Source organism: Panthera tigris, chromosome C1, assembly GCF_018350195.1.
Source record: "Panthera tigris isolate Pti1 chromosome C1, P.tigris_Pti1_mat1.1, whole genome shotgun sequence".
In the NCBI taxonomy this organism is placed as follows: Eukaryota; Metazoa; Chordata; class Mammalia; order Carnivora; family Felidae; genus Panthera; species Panthera tigris.
This window is the reverse complement of record NC_056667.1, coordinates 158,960,794-158,982,913: the sequence shown is the minus strand read 5'-3', so window position 1 is coordinate 158,982,913 and position 22,120 is coordinate 158,960,794. Positions and strand designations below refer to the sequence as shown.

General features: G+C 33.4%; 1 protein-coding gene across 4 annotated transcripts in view; it reads right to left on the bottom strand.

Moving 5' to 3' along the window:
* The window catches only part of DYNC1I2 (dynein cytoplasmic 1 intermediate chain 2), a 58,582-nt gene that overhangs the window by 14,247 nt on the left and 22,215 nt on the right, over positions 1-22,120 (bottom strand). For all 4 annotated transcript variants that reach the window (XM_007074578.3, XM_015541339.2, XM_042994698.1 and 1 more), the window contains 9 exons: positions 20,729-20,844; positions 9,342-9,437; positions 8,971-9,133; positions 8,748-8,847; positions 8,095-8,220; positions 7,062-7,208; positions 6,579-6,692; positions 6,167-6,300; positions 5,155-5,299 (listed from right to left, as the gene is read on the bottom strand). In XM_007074578.3, the coding sequence (XP_007074640.1) occupies positions 5,155-5,299; positions 6,167-6,300; positions 6,579-6,692; positions 7,062-7,208; positions 8,095-8,220; positions 8,748-8,847; positions 8,971-9,133; positions 9,342-9,437; positions 20,729-20,844 (1,141 nt within the window). The remainder of the gene's footprint in view (positions 1-5,154; positions 5,300-6,166; positions 6,301-6,578; positions 6,693-7,061; positions 7,209-8,094; positions 8,221-8,747; positions 8,848-8,970; positions 9,134-9,341; positions 9,438-20,728; positions 20,845-22,120) is intronic.

Genomic DNA, 22,120 nt, shown 5'->3' with positions numbered 1-22,120 from the left:
AGTTTGTGGCAATTTGTTTCAGCAGCCTTAGGAAACTAATATAGTAATTCTATATTTTTCTACAGAGAGAGTTCTAGCTTAATAACCAAAAGTGTCCCTATAGTAAATCTATGAACATAACAGATAAGTGCTCTCCAGAGAACTAAGAATGCCCTCACTTGGATGAGAAGAGAAATAAACAAAATCTCTTTAAAAACAAATAATTCCAAGATCAGAAACATCCTCCTATATAGCCTTATTGAAGATACAAACTTTTTGAGAAGGAATGTCTATTAAAAGCAATGGAAATACAAAGTAGAGTCTTAAAAGAAAAATGAAGACAGTACCCAATTGTCCAGGAGAGAATCTCAGCCAATGGATTCTAAAAATTACCACCCATGGCAAGGCTATCTCTCTATGAAAATGAATGAATCACACTATCTTTGCTTGATGCCATTAAACATTCAAATTAGAAAACTTCTTTTGTTCCAATTCCTTGCTCACTAAGCAATCTTCTGATTATAATTTGGCTTCCCACGTGGGTTGTCTACAGGGAAACAATGAGCTGGTCAGGCCAGCATGAGCATCTCTGGGCCTTCTGGCAATCGTTTCTCATTGGTAAATTAATAAATTGATCCTCTCCATGTCAGCGTCTTAGAAGCTTGTTAGTTCCAGTCAGCACTCCCTGGCTAATCAACTCTAGCAGACTGACAAGACTAAGTTTCTGAATATGCAAAGGGCAGGCTGGACACTGGCTAGTAGCAAGTTACTATAGTAAATGCTAACATGGAGGACTGGTCCTAATGGTTGGACAGCCTTCCCCAAGAAACAATCCAAATTCAAAGCATTTTTTCATTTGAACTTGTTCAACATGTGCACAGTTGTTATTCCAAGCGTTAGGAAAATCTCTTTAACCCCATTTTTAGGCTGGTATTCTCTGAGAGTTAAATAATTAAGCTGTTAAAATAGAAAAGAGGATTTAACACATCAGAGACTGTGAAAATTCAAGGTGTAGATGGACTATCGAAGTCTGAAAACTACCTATTCTAAGAAATTACCCACATTAATAATTTTAACCATGACTGGTAAATACAATTCTGACAGGCATTTGTTCTGAGGTTAGAATATACTGTGCATACATGAAAACATTTTGGCCCCCAAATAAGTAATTCTTATATTTTAAGAGTGATTATGTAACAAGTATGGTTAGATGTGGTAGAATATTAAGCTAATTTACCAGGTCTACCCCTAAATTGAGCTCTTACGGAATCCTCTGGTTACCTTCAAGAAGTTTCATTCCTCACACATTCTTCCCACAATTTTTCAGGGCTGCCAAATACTTCTGTTGTAAACTTTCAAATTTGGCATTTTGAAAAGGTAATAGTGTCTTCCAAATATATTAGAAGCAATGTCTTGGTTGGTATAAACCTCACCAAAATGTGGAAAATCATCTCCCTCTGTTTATCTTCTTTACTAAAAATAACTGAATTAAAAAAAAAAGTCATGAAAACAATTTGATGAACCAGAACTATTGTTGCCTTATAAATTCCTGACCAGGCAAAAATAAGAAGCTGACTACAGAAGTAGTTTATTTTTTTTTGAACTTTGAAAAAAATTTATTATTTATTTTGAGAGAGAGAGAAAGAGAGTATGTGTGCACAGGGGCAGGGCAGACAGGGAGAGAGAGAGAGAGAGAGAGAGAGAGAGAGAGAGAGAGAGAATCCCAAGCAGGCTTGGCGCTGAACACATGGAGCCCAACACGGGGCTTGAACCCACGAACCATGAGATCATGACCTAATAGTTGGACGCTTAACAGACTAAGCCACCCAGGTGCCCCAGAAGTAGCTTACTTTAAGCTAAATTTCACGCAGTGTCAAACTGAGATTTCTGGGATTTTTTTAACAGACTTACAAGAAAGGGAGAAAATGGAGGAATCTTGTTTTGTTTGCTATTTGGGCAGAGCCAGATCTTAAAGGACACAAAGGTATCTAATAATTCATTCCTTCCAGTTTATAGGGGCTCAATTCCTAGAGCCATGAAACCTTCATAAAAAAGTAGAGGCAGAGAAGAAAAACATTTAAATTTTGTTAAATTCATGGATGTGAAGATACTGGTTTAAAAGCTTAAAATGGAACTGGAACAATGTTTTTAAGGAGATTATTTAGAAACCTTGTCTATTATTTATAACTATTGTGTTGGAGAGCACAGAGGCTCTATCAGGTTTTTTGACAGGGCAGACAGTAAATACCAATAATACAATTAATCATGAAGTATAAATCCAAGATCAAAACAAGAATACTGGAAGCCATGATATGATCAAATAAAAAAATATTTATTCAGATTGTTGCTGTTCTATTCTTCATAGACTAGAATTAGTTGTGTGCAGAAAAGTTAGAATAAAAGATAACTTTTCTGTAAAGTTTTAGAGGGCCCCTGAGCATGTATAAAAACACCCTGTTCAATGTGGGCTAGTCTTTTGGTCACTAATACTGGAGAGGTATGCACATATGTATGTGGGTGGGGGGAGACATATGTATCACAGATGAATGAATAAATGAAGCTCACAGAAGGAAGCAATGCCTAGCTCAATTAGTAAAGAAACTGATATGCCTGCCTGTCATTCTTATTCAGAAGGCAGTTCTATGTTGAAATACAGCAAAATACTAGAACAAAAAATACCAACCACCAATCAACCAGCTGTGTAACACCACAAAAGCAAGCATCAATCAGTCTGCTATCACAGACATACGTTCTGTTCTTGTTTAGGCAATGAAGAGGAATTCTTCATTTTCCAGTCCTGCTGTTAAGTTTAAAAAATTTGTTTTAAGTTTATTTATTTTCTGAGAGACAAAGACAGCATGAGAGGGGGAGAGGAAGAGAGACAGAAAATCCCAAGCAGGCTCTGTGCTGCCAGCCCAGAGCCCGATGTGGGGCCTGAACTCATGAACTGAAATTGAGTCAGACACTTAACTGACTAAGCCACCCAGGCGCCCCCAGTCCTGCTGTTAAGTTTAAAGCTAAAAACCTGGCAACTGAAGCCCTGTGAAATATTTAAATCTACAAATTTATAAAAGATTCTTTTCAATTACTGAAAAAGGAAGCTGGGCAACAACCTAACAAAGATGTGATGTCTCCTGTGTCTACACAAAGGACTACTCAGGTGAAAACACATTAAGAAATCTAGCTTCTTATACAGCTGCCTGCAGCCTATACTGAAATAATTGGCCTCATCTCTCCAATTCTGCATCTTGCTTTGGTTTTACTAGCTAAACTATGTATTTCTTTGCTTGTGGTTGTAAGAGCCTTCTTCTTCCTCTACCTTTTTCCACTGAAAAATCTCATTAAAAATTTTTTTTTTTTTTTTTAAGAACAACCCAAGAAAGCAAACAAATGATTGACTAAAAGCATTCAGGCTCTGTCTGATCCTCATGAAGGGGAGAGAAACTAAACAGTGCTAGGTGCCTATTACATGCTAGACACTGTGTTATGTACCTATCTATAAGTTTCCTTCATTACCCTTAAGTGCTATTTTTATACTCGTTAATGCCAAACAAGAAAATGCTCAGATTTAAAAGGCAAGCTTTTAGAGGCAAAATTTTCTAACTCACTTCATATTTTACACTGAAAGAAAGCATCATGAAAGAACAAGAGTGAACAGTGAATCCTTCCCAGCTTTCTGAGGCCAGCATTTGACATATAAACATGAGTTCACTGTTAACAATAAAGAACATTTCTTAAGACCACTAGGTTTCCTCAAAGAAACTGAAGAACAAAGTAAGATCTCTAACCTCTGTCTCATAATAAACTATTCAAAGTGTCAACATTTAGAATAAGGCAAATAGAAACATGAGAAAAATACAGCTTAAAATTTAACTTGATTTAAATAGAATCTGATATTCTGATTGTGCAGCTTTGCCAACTACAATATAATATTGCAGAAAAGAAAGATAGCAAAGTCAAGACTTCTTAGTTTTAACATGGGGGCAAATGAGGGACGCCTGGGTGGCTCAGTAGGTTGAGTGTCCAACTTCAGCTCAGATCATGATCTCACGGTTTGTGGGTTTAAGCCCCATGTTGGGCTCTGTGCTGACAGCTCAGAGCCTGGAGCCTGCTTTGGATTCTGTGTCTCCCTCTCTCTGCCCCTCCCCCAATCACGCTCTATCTCTTTCTCAAAAATAAACATTAAATAATAAAAAAAATTTTTTTTTAAATATGGGGTTAAAGGAAACTAGAAAGCCTATCACAAAAAGTAACATTCCTTACTTGGATTTGCCTTGAGACTTTCACTGAAGCAGGGCGATGTCACATTTATCTGGAATTGCTAGAGGATTAGGAAGCACTTAATAACACAGTGGGTTTTTTTAAAAAACTGAAGCTTATTAAAACCAAAACAATTTAAAGTGTTTACTGTAGAAAACAAAAATATATATTCATCCATGCCTTCTTCACACAATACTTCTTTAATGATTCAAGTTTGTTATGTATAGTCTTATTTTTTTTTTTAATTTTTTTTAATGTTTATTTATTTTTGAGACAGAGAGAGACAGAGCATGAATGGGGGAGGGTCAGAGAGAGAGGGAGACACAGAATCTGAAGCAGGCTCCAGGCTCTGAGCTGTCAGCACAGAGCCCGACGCGGGGCTCGAACTCACAGACCGCGAGATCATGACCCTGAGCTGAAGTCGGCCGCTTAACTGACTGAGCCACCCAGGCGCCCCTGTATAGTCTTATTTTATAGGATTTATTGTATGTCAGTTAGCTGTGTTTTCTCCATTTTTCTAACAGTTCTGTGAGCTACTGCAGCCTCCAGAAAGCTCTCCCAAGAGTAAATAGATGGCTTTTGTGCCAGGCTATACACAGCTATGTAAGGTGCTATGAGAGATACTCAGGTGCTTCTTCCCCAACTCAGTTCAGGATAAACAGTTCTGTGCTTAAAAAGCCTTAAGTGGGAAAATTGGTCTTTGATTGTGTGTGGGTTAATGTATTTGCCAGTACACTTATGAAAACTAGAACATCTAGTAGCTCACTCATGTTCAGTATAACTTATCAGGTTTCATCTATCAGTGAATCATTCTAAGCTACTAGAAAGCTTTTCATCTTTCCCATGTAGAATTAGAGCACCACCTTGTGTCAGAAACCTGAGCAAATGAGCCTTGATACCTTAGTTTTTAGATACCTTAGTTGTCCAAAGTTTTACTGTCCAGTCAAATGATGAAGTGACAAAAAGATGTGAGAAGTCCACTGCTCCAACAGCTGCATGACAATGGATACCAGTGATTGGTCCTTGATGTCCCTCAAACATCTCACTGATTCCAGCTTTGCTATTTCATAAGAGTGAAAATTTTAGGGAAATCTCCTGTAAGTAGACCACTTACAAATACATCTTATTAAGCATTATACGTCAGACTCTAACATAATTTCAACAAACCTAATTCTGTTCATAACACATCAGAGTAACTTATGTTGAGTGTAACTATTCAGATTTGATAACACTACTAAAGCAGTAGGTACATGTTGAACCATAAATATATGCTGTTGACAGCAGAACTCATAACTTCAATATCTAAGGTGGTGGAATAGAGACAAAGGGATGCTATACGTAAGACAGAAAATCCGGGGTACTTCTGTATCAAAAGCTTTGAAGTGAAGGTCATCTGTATTTGAGATGAAACCTAGACACCATTTTTTTTAAGGAAGCAACTGATAAGGTACAGCTAGACACTTTCAAAACAAACTGCACAGCAGAAGACATACCAATTTAAAATATGTACATGACATTACAATTATAATACAATTATCAGGAAGATGAACCAAAGCTCAAAGTACAAATAAATCAAATGGGAAAATGGCTGAAAATTTTATTTACAACTCTAAGGGTCAGTATGTGGCACGGGCATATTGTATTTCCAATTGCTGAAAGCTACGTCCTACCGCTAACTTCTGTGAACACATGCACACATACAAAAACACATCACAATCCTTAAGATCCAGAACACATCATGATCCCAAATAACCTTTTATTTAAAAAAGTATATAAGTTTTAATATTATATATCTGAACTCAAATATAATTTGTCAAAAATAATGAGTGGCTCTCTGACAAATTTCTACTTAAACAGGGGCAGCTTGTTTTAATGAGATTATTAAAGGGAGACATTTAAACAATTACAAATTCCAGTTTAGATTTACCTGCCATGGCGGCATGCTGTGTACACGGAACCTTCTTCACTCCCAACAACAAAGTTGTTGACATCTCCAACAGGGAAGGACATAGATGTCACAGCTACTGCCTTTGACTGTTTATGAACCAATTCCATGCTATCCTACGTAGAAGAAAATTGAGGAAATGATAAACCTGCAATTTTTAATTTTCTAGTTTAATCGGTTTAAAAGCAATTCTTTTACTATAATACTTACAGAAATGTACTTTAAACGACGCAGGTTTGAAAATAAAGTATACATACAACTGTACTTAATACATGTTTAGTTTATAAACTTATAATACTATTATAAAACATTTATGAAAAACATAAGCTGGGATCAGTACAGACTTAAAAAATAACACTTGTCTCAAAATTTCAGTTTTCCAAGTTTAACCTACCTGTGGATGGGAAAGCATGTCCAGACTCCATGAACAAATTTTTCCATCAGTAGATATGCTAATCAGATTGTGAGCATTTTGTGTTCCAACAACATTTACACAATATACAGGATGCTAAAGAAAGATATTAAAAGAAGTTTTCTGGGATTATTTTACCAAAGAAATGAAACCGTTTTTACACTATAATCACAAGTATTCTGTTTCACATCAAAACAGTCTCCTATCTTGATGATATTTTTAATGTGAAGTTTGATGCTATTCTGTTGATAAACAAAATGTTGTCTCAGAAGATAGAAGAGTTTCTAATAAAACAGATTTCCAAAAATACAAAAAAAAACCAAACAAACTGCCTTCATTCTTGGTGGCTAGATAAGGAACTCATACATCAAAGGAAACACATTCCGAGACTACTCTGATGGACACTACTAAGTATTTAATGGCGAAACAGCACAGGAGTCTAGTGGAAATAAGCTCTTTACTTACTGTGTGTGCAGCAGCTGACAGCGGAGTTCTCTGCACTGGAGTTCTTTTATTGCTACGGTTATCCCACAGCACAATTTGGCCTGAATATGTACCACCAACAACCAGATTTGGATGAAATTTTGCAAACGTAGCAGACATCACAGCTGACTATAAATAAGTAAGATTTTTATACTTAAGGTTCAAATGGAAGAAGCTTGTTATAAAAATAATTCTATATCCAAAACATCTTCCCTTTTATTATAAGGTATTAGAGATTATAAAAAGAAATTTATTTAAAATTTTCATTTTATTTTGGAATATAAAAATATACCTTTAGAACAGCTTTTGCCTTAAAGTCAAAAGTAATGATTATTTGCATAAATGTGTTCAATTTATAAAAAAAGCAAAAAAATTATTTCATGTGCTTACAGTATTAAATCAAAAGACAACTGGCTCTCCATTAGCCTCTAACAGTAATCTGACAACAGAGTATAAGTTAGTTGTGATTCAGTTAAGCATTTTTTTCAGAATTATGATTATTATTAAAAGATTATAACTTATGCAACCAGAAAAGGCTTACAAATTCTAACCTTCCACTAAACCCACTTTAAAAATCTGCATCTGTTTCCTGCTTCAAACATATGTTTCTAGTTAAAACTATCTAGTTCCAATTCCTCAGGCCATGTATAAGTAATTCAGTGGGCCAACCATCTAATTGTATATTCAGCAAATAAGTTCCTGAGAAATTCCCTGTAGAAAAGACATTTTATAAAAGATTCCTTTTAAACAATCAATCACAATAACAGAAAATCACAACTGCAAAGGACTTTAGGTGTGATTAAACATAAGAGATGTCAGAAAAGCTACAAAAGGCATATCATGTTGAACTGAGAAGTCCTCAGTTTTCTGTTAACATCTGTTTGCAAATATGGGGTGGTTTAGTAAATGCCAATCCAATGAAATCATCATGTTGACAAGAAAAGAAAAAAGGCACTTGTCTAAATTCATTAATGAATTCTTAAACTTAGGGAAGACTGTTAAGAGACCATCTTACCTGGCAGTGAAACACATATTCGGGGGTAGTTTTTTTGTATTTCATATTCCATACAAGGGCCACACCATCCGGCTCGTGAGGAGCATCTTCATTGTTATTATAGGAAGCCACGAGTAGCTCTGGATACTGCTCACAAGAATCAAGTGGGAAAAAAAATGCTATGCGTGTAAGAATTGCCTCACATTCTTACTCAACTGTTTTTATCAATTGTTTTGCAAATACGAATACCTAACAGTTCCCCAAGAGAGATATCTCTAGAGTTAATGCTCAATGGGATGTTAACACAACTTTAAGTTACTACAATTAGTTATTTAAAATGTTTTAACATTAAAACATTTAATAAAATGTTAAATGTTAATGTTAAAACATTTTATTAAAACATGCTGCAATTTTATCCAAAGGATTGAGTGAGCAACTGAAATCAGTAAACCTGGGTTGTGGCATAAATTCAATCTTGAGTTTTAAATATAAATAATGTTTCCAATCCCTTCTTCCAAAGTATATAAAATAAAATAAATATGATAACATTAGAACCATCATCCATTATTACCTTAAATGATATATATTGATTTAATTACATTTCCATAATTAAAAGTGTCTATTAATTTTAATTCAGAAATGAGTTAACAGTAACCAATTCTGTTACAATTTACCTGAGATGACCAATCCAAACAACTAACAACACGATGTTTTGACCAACGTTCATCAAAAAATTGTCGATTTAATGACAGTTTAGCACCTGCTTGAATCTCTCTACAGAAAAAGACAAAACCCAAAAAAAGATGGTGTTATAACTTCTCACTCTTGATCTTAAAGTAATTTAAGTAATCTTAAAGTAATGTTGCTGAAGCCGTAATTTTAGCAATTAAATATTACCCTTCTTTGTCTTCTAAATCTCTTCCGCTGTAGTCAAAGAAGATGTTAATCTGCTCAGAAAGAGCTCTTTCTACAATTCTTGTGGAATGGTCAAAGAAACTTAAAAACTCCTCCGAGTGTAAGATTTGTTGCTTTTCTTCTTCAGTCAGCTCATGAGGGGGAGCTGGAAAACAAATGTTTTCCTGAAGTCTGATTTATGTCCATCAAATCACATCAACTCACTATCAGTTTGGATCAGTGAATGCCACATTTTTTCCAACTAGGTTCGCCTCATCGATTTAGAGCATTTTATTCTACCTTAACACATAAATAATTTAAAAAATCTTAATTGGAATCAACAAAATTTTTTAAAGTTAAATTCTTTAAGATACCTTTACTATCATTTTCTTCATCTTTCTTTAAAGTTTTCTCTTCTTCTGGTTCAATAGGTGGTTTAGGAGTCACTACGTCATCTTCTTCCTCTTCATCTAAAAACACAGAGCAGTAACACAAAAATTATTTCTATGAAAATAACTGAACTTCTGAGCAATAGTTCAGAAGGTATCCAACTAACTTCAGATAAAAGCTAAAGATAAACCGCTGATAAGACAGAATGAGTAAAAATGATACAAACTTCATCAACACAATTTTAAAGAAAGAAATAAGTGGAACTTCTTGGTGTTTATACATACCTATGTGGCACCTCCAACAGTCATTCCAAATTTTGTAGCTACATAAACTGAAATAAGATATATATGCAACTAGGATAAATTCCTCATGGAAATCTCTAAAAGCTTGCAAGCATTTATCATTCCAGACAGAATAACATGTAACTCCTGCATAGTTTTATGTAGCATGCTGACACATTAATGCTGCAGAATGAAGAAAATCAAATGTCTAAAATAGCCTACAGAGCTGGCTGCTTACTTGTGATCTGAAACCATCAGTGTCTAATGGGTCTTCATATGGCATAAAGACGGCTTACATTAACTCTCAGGTTGCTATTTGAGAGGCAGATTTTAAAGATAATAGCTATGAGACCACATTTTCTATTCTGTCATTTTAAATGCAAGTCTCATTATGTACCGTTGCATGATGTGGCAATAAGCACTTAAAATAATGTTTTATTAACTTGAACAAAAATATATATTGAGATAATATACAATGTTTATAAGAAGACTTTATTACTAAATCTCCTCTCCAAACCAAGAGATACCTTAAAATCACTTACTTTAGAATGTTTTAGAACATACAACTCTGCACTACACACTGGGATAGATTTTCTATGGAGAAAACGGTTATTTTCACTGCCTAAACAGATGTGTCATTTGTCTATAAGGGAATGGCAGCAGGCGTCTACAGCACAGTGCATCTGAAGTAATGAGGGCCTATTCAATAAGGGGACTTGTTAGTTATAGTCATTTCCCCAACCTATGTTCAAAATTATCTAAAGCACACATACATGCTACATACACAAAAGAACTGGTCAAGGATGGGAACCAGCTGCCAAGTCATGGTCCCAGCAGCCAGGCCAGCTGACAAGATAGCAACAACCAGATGGCACTGCCGGGATTGTGTCTTTCTGCTGCAAGGTGGCAAAGGGATGGCACAACATTCTTCCGCTCGGCTGCTTCCAATCCTGTCTCTCCCCAATGGTGAGCCTGTGCAATTACCCACACTCCAGGAGGCCTACAGATAAGCCTTTACCCTGCAAACAAAATGCAGCTTGTAGGCCACACCAGCTGCCAAACCACACACATAGTGTTAGGTTTGGAGAGCTATGAAAATCTTTCTAAGTCTATAGTATAAGCAATAAAAATACAACTGTACCTGTAGGAGAGAAAGCTTTAAATGACACTGTATAATGCACACAATGATACAACCTCCAACTTAATCAAAATGATAATGACGTATGCCAATCCTACATTACTTGAAATTGAGCGATTTTTACGTTCTGACAAGTTTACAGAACTAGGATAAATGGCACGAATGATTTCAATATATGCTCATACTTTTGAACCAAATGGTGAAGGTTAAAATTTTTCCTTTCAAGGGCCTCAATCAGCCACAAAGGAAAACAGTAATCACTGTCTTTTCAGCCAGCCCAACCGCATTTGTCAGCCCTTTCTCCGTCAATGCAGCCAGAGCAATCAACCTGCCAAACATTCAGAATGGAAAAACAATCTGAAAATACAGGGTATAATGCACCTGCCAGTGAAAATGGCCATTTCAAGAAAAGCTAGTGATCTCAGTGACCCTGCTGAGGAGGCGGTGGTGCAAAGGGGAAAGAACACGTAAAAGAATTCTTAGTGATCGCCACTCTCTTGCACATTGACACTTCCTTACAAAGCATGCCAATTACAGCTTTTGTGCTACTTAAAAAAATGAAAGCTTTTTTTTGGGCAAAATAATCACACAGAGAAACAGAAAGACAGTACTTCTTTTTAGATGAATTCTCATATACAACAGATTATTAATCTGAAAACAGTATAACTGGTAACAATTCTATACTGTACTGCTCAAACATTAGGATGAAATTCTACCATAAAATCACCTGCAGGTGTAATGTAATAAAATAGGTGAATTACATTTAACTCAGAAGCTGACTTTTAGAATGATATATTTACTTCAATTAAAAATGAAGTCTGAGAATATATATATATTCTATTTTCTGCTGTTAGCTATCCTAATCAATTTTGTTTACTAGCAGGGTTTACTGTATGTAAATCCTAAAATCAAAGAGAAGGATTTTGAGATACCCTGGACAGTTCATTCTTGAGCACTGTGAATTATAAATTACAGCCTCCTACCCACATTGTATTTTCCTCCCTCAACTTTGTTGCATTATACAGCTTCTAAGTACCATTTCCAATGACAGGTGTCAAATTCCTGTCATAATGCATATGGTCAGTACTTTAGTGCTAAGTGACCTCATAATCTACATATTTAACAGAAAAGACCTTGTTTATAGACACTCTTTTCCTTTTAAAATTTAAAATGTAAATGAAGTATGTTAGACAGTGATCTATATCTGCCTATTATACAGCATTTGCTATGCTATTTGCCCATATAGTTTACTTGTAGCTGAATGATGACTTACCATTTAGATACATGTTTTCAGGATTTTGTTTTAAAGTGAATGTACACAGCTCCCTTACTACATGGATTAAAAACTGATTTAAAAACTGTGATAGGTCAAAAGACTAAGCTAAATAAAATTTCAAGGAACATAAAACAAATGATCTGTTCTTAAAAACTACAAAAAATATTTCTATTATAAAGTTAGTCTTAGGCAATTATCTATATATACCAAATATCTGACGAAAACGCCCATCAGTAACATCAGATTAGAGAATGTTCCTCTGAACAAATACACTTCTCTTATTAAAAACTAACACAATAGCTACTAAATGACTATTAATTAACATGATCAAAAATATAGTATCATAATTCTGGAAATTTTCTAAGCTAGTCCTTATTACATGATAAACTATAATATATTAAAAACAGAAAAAGAATGCAACAGAGCAAGAAGACTGAAAAATGGGACTGCCATGTCACATCAATTTATTGATGAATATTCATTGCAATATGCTAAGTGGTTAACTCCATGCTTTCTCTGACAGGGAATCTAGGGTTATAAACTGAGCAGTAAAGAATGCATAAAGTAGCAGTTACTTTTAAAATGACAAATCTCTTGTCAATGAATGCTAAGACTAGGTTTAATGAACCATTGAATTTTTACTTTGAGTTAACATCAAAATTGTGATGTATTTTGGTGAGATGGAAAGAAAAGCTGTTCTGTAAATTAAGCTGCACCTAGAAATAACACCAAAGAATGAAATTCCAGTTGTCGGAATAATCTGTTACAATGGAGTAGGTTAATCAAAGTTAAATCATCTGTAAAATGGGTGGCTTTTGTTAAGCTGAGGAAAGGAGTCTACAGAGCAAGTTTTCTCATCTATATCTCACATTACATTTAAGAGACATCTGAGTTAAGAATAAGCGACAAAGTACACTTTGAATTATTTTAAAATATTATAACACATTTAACAGGTAATGTGTAACATTCTAGAGAATCCTCACTAAACACTGATACTTTTTAATCTATCACTTATCACAATTAATTCTCATTATGAAGTGAAAAACAAATCCCATCATTAGTGCATTAATGTTATTTAGGAAATACATTTGTTGTCTATAAATTTATTTTGTATTTTCATTATATCGGTGTGCCCTATTTTAAGATAATTTAATGTCCTATGGAGTATTCCTAAATTACACAGTAGGTTGATTATTCACGGTACAAAGGAAGTTGCCACCAAGTTCTAAAAATTAGAAAATTTGTTACATATAAAAACATAATTTTCAAAAATTCAACTTATGAATAACTTCACAAAATCTTTCATAAACTATTAGAGGGAAATGCTTTCATCATTAGTTTTAAAATATAAATTAGATATAAATAGTTTTCCTTTAAAAATTTCTAGATCAAAATCATTTGACCCACTTCATTTCAACCCATTTGTCCTTAATCTCATCTACTTACACCTTATTCTTTAAAATCAATATTAAGAGAACCTTATGTTGGGACAAAGCTTCATGAATGGATCAACAGAATCCACTCCTTTTATTATTTTTTTAAATAACATAGAGTGATATGCAAGGTCACTTGGATTTCCTTAATAATTTAGAGCTTCAACAAAGGAAGATATATAGCAGACTTTTAAATCAGGAAATATTTTGAATACAGATCTAATGCTAACTTGGGGGGAAAATAAGAAAGAAGTAAAATTTCAATTATACCATTTAACACAATTTGTCTCTCTACATGGTCTTTCTTATACAAAATTCAGATTTTATCTAGGCAGTAGTGGCATCATTTACATAGATCCTGAGATCTATGATGTCATAAATATTACATTTTTCTCAAGCCATAATTTCAGATATGCTGATTAATGGTCTTTAAGATTTAGAACAAACGCTTTAATTTTCAATTATATTTACATTCTCACAGATTCTCTAAGGGTTAAATGAATTTATTAAATACCTTATTTATTCCAGAATTTAAAAAAGAAAAATCAATTTTGGACAAGGGTAGTATCAACAAGAAGGCCCACAAATTTAGTCTATCTGGTAAGCGTGGATTACTGATAGATATTGAGATGATGCAATAAAAAAAACTTAAGAGCTGTTTACATATAATACTTTTCTATACATTATAAATACTAATTGACGTTTCTGAGGAAAAATATCTGGTTACTAAACCAACACCAAAAGAAATTGTAAAACTCCACACAGATAAGAAATTGGAATAGCGTAAGAACTGCACTTCAGGGGAAATCAAAAGCCACGTTCTGGTTGTGGCCCTAGTATTCACCCACACTGTAAGGACAGGCTTGTCAATTAACTTCCTCAGGCCTCAGTTTCCTCTGATGTAAACAAACTGATTACATTAGGTGACAGGATTTCTTCCTCTTTGAAAATCTGTCTAAAAATAGCAACAAAAAAATTCATCCTGAAAAGGTAGGTAAGAAAAAATAATTCTATTTTCAAAAGAGTTAGACTTCTAAAAGGTAAGGGAAGAAAGTAACTTTTCCAGCAGTTTATCTGTGGGCACCATAAGAAGCTTTTTACCTGCCGAGAGAGAAATTGACTGAGGTCACATGTTCCTAGTCAATTTCATTCACAGTAGGTGCTTTAAGACAGCAAAGCACCTCAGTTCACAAACAGTGCTACCAACTTACAGGGTAAACTTGAAACCAAGAAGATGGCTAGAATGGGGAAAAAGAAAAACAAAGCAAAAAACCAAAACAAAACAAAACACCCACTGCTTTTTAAAATAATAGATTCAGCCTTTAAAAAAAAAAATGGTAGAGTTAAGCCTAACACCAATTTTTATCTTCAATTTAGTAACTCATATTACTTCTGCACTGATTACACTGCCTACCCAAGTTTAATTTACTGTCTGCTACACTCAAATTGTAATTTCAGCAATTCTGTCTCATGGTGAGTTTGGGAATTTGTTACATAATTCTTAAATGGAAACCAACCAGGCTAAGTTTGAGAACCACTGCATTAAAAAAATGGATGAGTACAAGTACAGTTCAGCACAAAGTGTTTTCATTAAAAAACCTTAATTTCAGCTTTTTTTCTTTCTTTCTAAAACTTTCCCAAATTGGGAAAAGAAACTTAATATAAGAGCCCTAGACATGAAAATAATTATAATAATACAGAAATGATTTCATTTTTATCAACAGCTCCAAAGGGCAAGGATGGCCCTATGGTAGCAGGATAAGTTTCTCATTCTCCTTCACTTACATAACTCAACTTGAAACAACAACAACAACAAAAATGACTTAGTGCCTTCATATACAGTGCATACTCCATAAAATTGTAGAATAGTGAATACTTGTTAGGTTGCAAATAGGACCTTTATTAATTGTAGTATCTAGGTCTAGTCTGCATAAGAACATTCAAAAGGTAGCACTGCTGATGCAGACATAATCAATAGAAACTAGGCTGAGTTCAAGTATCTTGTCACTTCAACTTCAATAAGAAAAATTACACATAGCACTATGAAAGATCAAAGCTGTTTATTCATTACTTAGACAATTACTATAAAATATTATCCAGATGCAGATATAAATTTAGCACATTATGGTCATTTTTCATTAAAAAAAAAAAGAAATGTAACAAAAGGGGAGGTGCTATTTAATAAAACTTTTGTTTCAGTGATACATCTGTACCCACGTCTGTACTGTATTATACTATAAATTGAATTTTTATCATAGGTTACTATTATGAAAAGTAGCAAATGCTGCTTTAGTGGCAGCATGCGAGAGAAAGTACATCTTAGAATCAGACTTGGTTTAGAATCTTAGCTACTAGCTACATGACCCTTCATAAACTATCTCCTTCAGTTTTACCTTCTTCATGTGTAAAAAGAACCAATATTTGGTGAGAGGATTAGTGATAACGTGAAGTGCTTACACTATACCTGACATGTAGCACTCTTTGCTGTTGAAATTTTCAGCTATTAAACATAAAGTTTGAAGAACTGTTTACAAATAAATAGCTAAAATAATATATTTGAAAGATGCTAACATGTTCAATTTTGTTCAAAACATTCCGAGGGATACACAGGAACATAAAATAACACCACATTAGTATCTACGTAGTTTGTCACAATGGAATCCACAAAGGCTTTAAGGAGAATCTATAATGGTTTCATTTGTAGATCTAAGAGCAAATAGAGATTAGAAAATTATATAGTCACATTAAACCAAGAACTGAGACTAATCATACTTTTTCACCAATTTCATCAATAATTATACTGTAGCATTAACACTTGAAAATAACCCATTTTCCAGTAGTTACTTCCAGAGTAAATGCATGAAAATTAATAACCCAAGTAAGCAAAATTATTCTCCACAGTAGATATAAACAATTAATTCCTTCACCAAATATTATGTTCTTACTACATGCCAGGCACTATTCCAGACCAGGTATTACAGCAGCTAAGAAGAAACAGTCCTTATTACGCTCATGGAAAATCTGACAAAGTTTGATGATGCTAAAAGCCTTGCTCCAAATAATTTAAAACTGAAAAGAATACAGTTTATTTTGTGCTTCTGGATCATCAGCCTATCTAACAAATCATGATCTTTCAAATTTTTAATTACTTGCAAAATAAAAATAGGAAAAAGAATTTTGTAAAAATGCCAGTCTTATACAGCTATACATTCAAATTAGTTCAAAGGCAGTAAGTTACATGTTCACACTTAAAAATTTACACACAGGGGCACCAGGGTGGCTTAGCCAGTTAAGCATCTGACTTCGGCTCAGGTCATGATCTCATGGTTCATGGGTTCAAGCCCCATGAAAAATTTAAAAAAATAAATAAAAAATAAAAATTTATACACATCTCAAAAATTAGCAATTAAAATGCAAATTTCAAACAGGATATAAAACCATATGTGTATATATATTTGTGTGTGTGTGTACATATACACAGAATTTTTGAAAAAATAGATTACAGAAAACTGGAAATATTAACAGCGGCTATTACACAATGGAATCGTGTATCCTTTATACACATAATATCCTTTATACACATATTTTTTAATATATATCCTTTATACACATATTTTTTAATATATAATTTGTAAAATTGGTTTCCATACAACACCTAGTGCTCATCCTACACATAATTAAAAAAAATTTTTTTAACGTTTATTCATTTTTGAGAGACAAGCGTGAGCAGAGGAGGGGCAGAAAGAGAGGGAGACACAGAATCCAAAGCAGACTCCAGGCTCTGAAATGTCAGCAAAGAGCAGACACAGGGCTTGAACTCACAAACCATAAGGTCATGACCTGAGCCAAAGTCGGACACTTGACCGACTGAGCCAACCAGGCACCCTATATATATATTTTTAACTGAAGTGTAATTGTCACAAATATCCTATTAGTTTCAGGTATACATCATAGTGATCTAATATTTTTATACACTACAAAATGACCCCAACAATAAGTCTAGTTACCATCTGTCACTATGTGAAGTTATAATATTGAGTATATTCTCTATGCAGTAATTTATATTCCCATGACTCATTTATTTTATAACTGCTGGTTTGTACCTCTTAATCCCCTTCACTTATTTCACCCACCCCCAACATGTGCCCCCTCTGGTAACCAACAGTTTGCTTCCTGTATCTATGAGTCTGTTCGGGTTCTGTTTCGGGTTTTTTATTGTGTTTTAGACTCCACATACAAGCGCAAACATACAGTAACTTTCTCTTATTTCACTTAGCATAATACCTTCTAGGTCCATCCACGTTGTCACAAAAGGCAAGAGCTCATTCTTTTTATGGCTGAGTAGCATTCCATTGTATACATACACACTACATCTTCTTTACCCACTCATCTATAGATGTACACTTAGGTTGCTTCCATATTTTGGACTATTGTAAACAATGCTGCAATGAACATAAGGGTGCATATAATGTTCAAATTGGTGTTTTCATTTTCTTCTGATAAATACCCAGAGTGGAACTGCTGGATCACATGGTGACTCCATTTTTAAGTTTTTGACAAACCTCCACACTGTTTTCTAGAGTGGCTGCACCAAGTTACATTCCCACCAATAGGGTACAAAGGTTCCCTTTTCTCCACATGCTCACCCAACATCTGTTATTTTTTGTCTTTTTGATTCTACCCAATATGACAGGTGTGAGGTGATATCTCACTGTAGTTTTGATTTGCACTTCCCTGATGACTAGTGACGTTGAACATCTTTTCATGTGTCTATTGGCCATCTGTATGTCTTCTTTGGAAAGAGGTCTATTCAAGTCCTCTGCCCATTTTTTAATTGAGTTTATTTTTATATTGTCTAAGTTCTTTATATATTTTGGATATTAAACCCTATTCAGATGTATGATTTGTTAATTTCTTTTCCCATTCGATAGGTCACCTCTTTGGTTGATGGTTTCACAAAAACTTTTTACATTTGCTTATTTTACTTTTTGCTGCCCTTGCCTGAGGAAACTGGTCTAAAAAAATATGGCTAAGACTGATGTCAAAGAACTTACTGCCTATGTTTTCTTCCAGTCCAGGAGTTTTATGGTTTCAGGTCTTATACTGAAATCTTTAATCCATTTTGAATTTATTTTTGTGTATGATGAAAGATAGTATCCTAGTTTCATTCTCTGTATTTTCTAAATTCTCTATGATATACTACTGTAATAATGAGAAAAAAAATTATTTTAAAAAAACAAAGAACTCTTCACTTAAACTCAATTTAAGTCTACTATGATGGCACTGACCAAAATTGCTTCAGAATGCTTTACATTTCAAACATTCCAAGATGCATTTCATAATTATGATGGAATAACTAAAAATAAATCTCCAAATTATTAGATGAAGAAAGACAGCCTAATAACTTTTTAAATGAGTCATTGTGCCCTAATTTTGGTTATTTTGCTCACTTTTTGAGTTAACATATCTAATGATGTAGCTTCAGAGAGACATTAAAATACTTGAATATACTAATTAATAAAATATTATTTTCCAGAAATTACGGAATCCTGCAGTATTAGTATTCTCCATACTGATAGTTCAACACTTTATCTTTCCTTTTTTAAGTTGCTTATGTCTTTAGTTTACCATCAGTGGCTTTTTTTTCTAGTAAGATGAGGATTTTTCCACCTGTGAAAGCAATCTTACCAATCAATGGAGCAATAGAACTGAGAAAACGTATCCATAGAAATGAACATTTGCATGATCAAGTGAAAAAAAAACTACTTACGATAAAAATGTTACCCTGATTTCCTCAAATTTTTCCAAGCGTAATAGTATGGTTTTTTGGGGAACAAGAGGAAAGTCAACAAAAAAGTTTAAGGTATTTATTTCATTTCCATCCTTAGTGGGCAGGGAAAGGAGAGTTGTTAAAAAGTGCATGTGATAATCTACTATTAAGTAAAAAAAAGACTTAAACAGGTATATCCTAATACCTTTTGAGGTATATATAAACATGAAAATTTAAAGATTTTCTTTGGTAATAGCCAGAGGTTTCAAGGATTTTTTTCTCCTTTTTGTTTACTTGTATTTTCTAGACTTTCTGAAGTGAATATTACTTTTGTTTCTCATTCAGGGAGAAATACAGCAATGCAACTAAAATTTTAAAAATTTGATAAGTAACATTTTAATGTTTGATATTCCATTATTAAATAGGAATCTTCCTGGCCAAAGAGAAAAAAATGTTCCTTATGCACAGATTGCTAAATGGAAAATTTATTACAGGTCCAAAATCCAAAATATCAACAACTCTAAAATCCATAACTCATTTGGTGGTAAACCCTGACCACAGATAAAGCTATTTACAATTATTATTTATCTTACTTAGTTTGAACAGTCATATCTTCTGCTGCCAAAATATTAATGTCCAAGATGCTGCTGGAGGATTTACTTATGGTACATCTACTTTGCTAGTAACTTTTCCAAAATCTGACAAATTCTGAATTTGAATACATATATGGCTTCAAAGGTTTCAGATAAGAAACTGTGGATCTTATGTAAACCTCTTTTGTGTCATAAATTTATTAGCCTCACTGGAAAACATAAGAACTAGCATATTAACTTCATGCTTGAATCATTAACTATCTGATGAGATTTTAAAAATTAGTCCCTAATGTAAAAAAGGTAACTCCTTCTGGTTTAAGAATCAAAGGACTCCACATTCAATGTCTGTGTATACTTCTCTCCATTACGCACAGATTAAAGATTGCTTATAAACTCAATATAATTGAGCCCTTAGATCACAAAAGAAAAAGTTTAAGAATTAGGTCTAGATTTGTTCATTAATACGAATAACAATGATAGCGTATCAGAATATACATGCTCTACAGAAAATAATTTACATGGTTTCATTTACTATGCGATATACTATTTTAGAGGATTATGCTCAGTGACAGAGAAATAGATTGCTAACCTTTTCTGCTTCTAAAACAGCACATATCAATGACAAAATGAGGATTAAAAAACTCAAGTTTATGCCAATATAATTAAAAACCATAATCACAGCTTATAGTTTTATTAACTTCTAAAAGTTTTAAAACTCTAAGAAACAAATACATCAATACAGAAACCTTAGTGTATTAGTTTCATATTTCCCTAAGAAAATATGCCAAAAAAAAAAAAAAAAAGGGAAGAGAAAAAAAGAAAGAATCCATTTATTCAATATGGAAGCTTAATGCTCATCATATTAAGGATAGATATTCACCTTCTTTGGGCTGAGCCATAACTGGAGTCTGAGTTTCCTTTGTATATGTGACGATTTCTCGAGGAGGAAAGTCAACTTGTGTAATTTTAGCCATTCCAAGTTTAATAGGTCCTCGTCTAAATAAAGACAAATGTTTTTAAATACAACAAATGAAACATTTTGACTACATCAAATCATGTTATTTTGGAAAATTAAGAATTAAACATTATGTGTCCAACACTGTAATTTAAAACCCTGTTTTATTCAAGACATTTTAGATGAACAATGAATTGGCTTCATTTTAAGAAAAGAAATTTAGAAGGTAGCAAAAACAAAGATATTTCTGAATCATTCATTTATTTTTCACCTTAAAATGGAAAATAATTTAGTTTCTTAGAGCAAATGTGTGCATAATAGAGTAAGAGGATAGGAATTTCAGAGTGGACTGCTAAATATTGTTGGTTATAAGAAATGCTCTTAGCAGGAGGATAGGAATCTTGACTTTTCTGAAGAGTCAGGTATACAGACCTCACTCAGTCCACATTTCATTTCCTTCACCATTAGGAGACTTCAGCTTTAAAAATGGAAAATAAGTTTCTCTTGAAAGCCTTTTTTCTACTTTGCAGAAATTGAGAATCATAAAGTCAATTTAAATTAAAAATTTTAAATCTCTAATCTCTGCATGGTCAGTACTGTCCTTGATTCACACATGGACAAACTATAGTACAGACTGTCTATACTTGAACTAAAGTAACAGGTATTTTGAATACCATAAAACTACTAAAGTCACCTTCTGTTTTAAACAGAGGGAATACATTCTTTTTTGATAAACAAAAAAAGAGAACTGTAACTGAGGAAAATGGATCAAATAAAAAATATCTTTTTTTTGGTTTATTAGAATATCTAAATTCTAAATCAAATAATGTGGTATGCTTACAAACTCCCAAAGAAATTCTCAATTATAAGACTGTCTTAAAAGAACATCTAATAAAAGCACTGCTGTAACTTCCAGAATATCAAGCAGGGTATGTATGCACACATACATACATACACACACAGGGTACGTATACACACATACATACATACACACCCATGAATACATATATATACATATATATGTAATATAGTAACTTTTCTTATAAAACATCATTTTCAAAATCTTGTACAAAAAAATAAAATTAGTACATTAAATGGATTAATTTTCTCTAAGGTTCTAAATGTGGGCCATAATAAATTTTTAATGTGTTTTCCACTTTAGGAATTATCTTAGCTTCAAAGGGAAAAAAATGCATAATCAAAGAATTAAGTGGGAAAACTTACTCTGACTTTAGACATAATTCCAAAAGGTGTTGGTCATGTGTTTTAGAAGGTACAAATTATCAGTGTAAAACAACTATCTGAGTAAGGAACAAT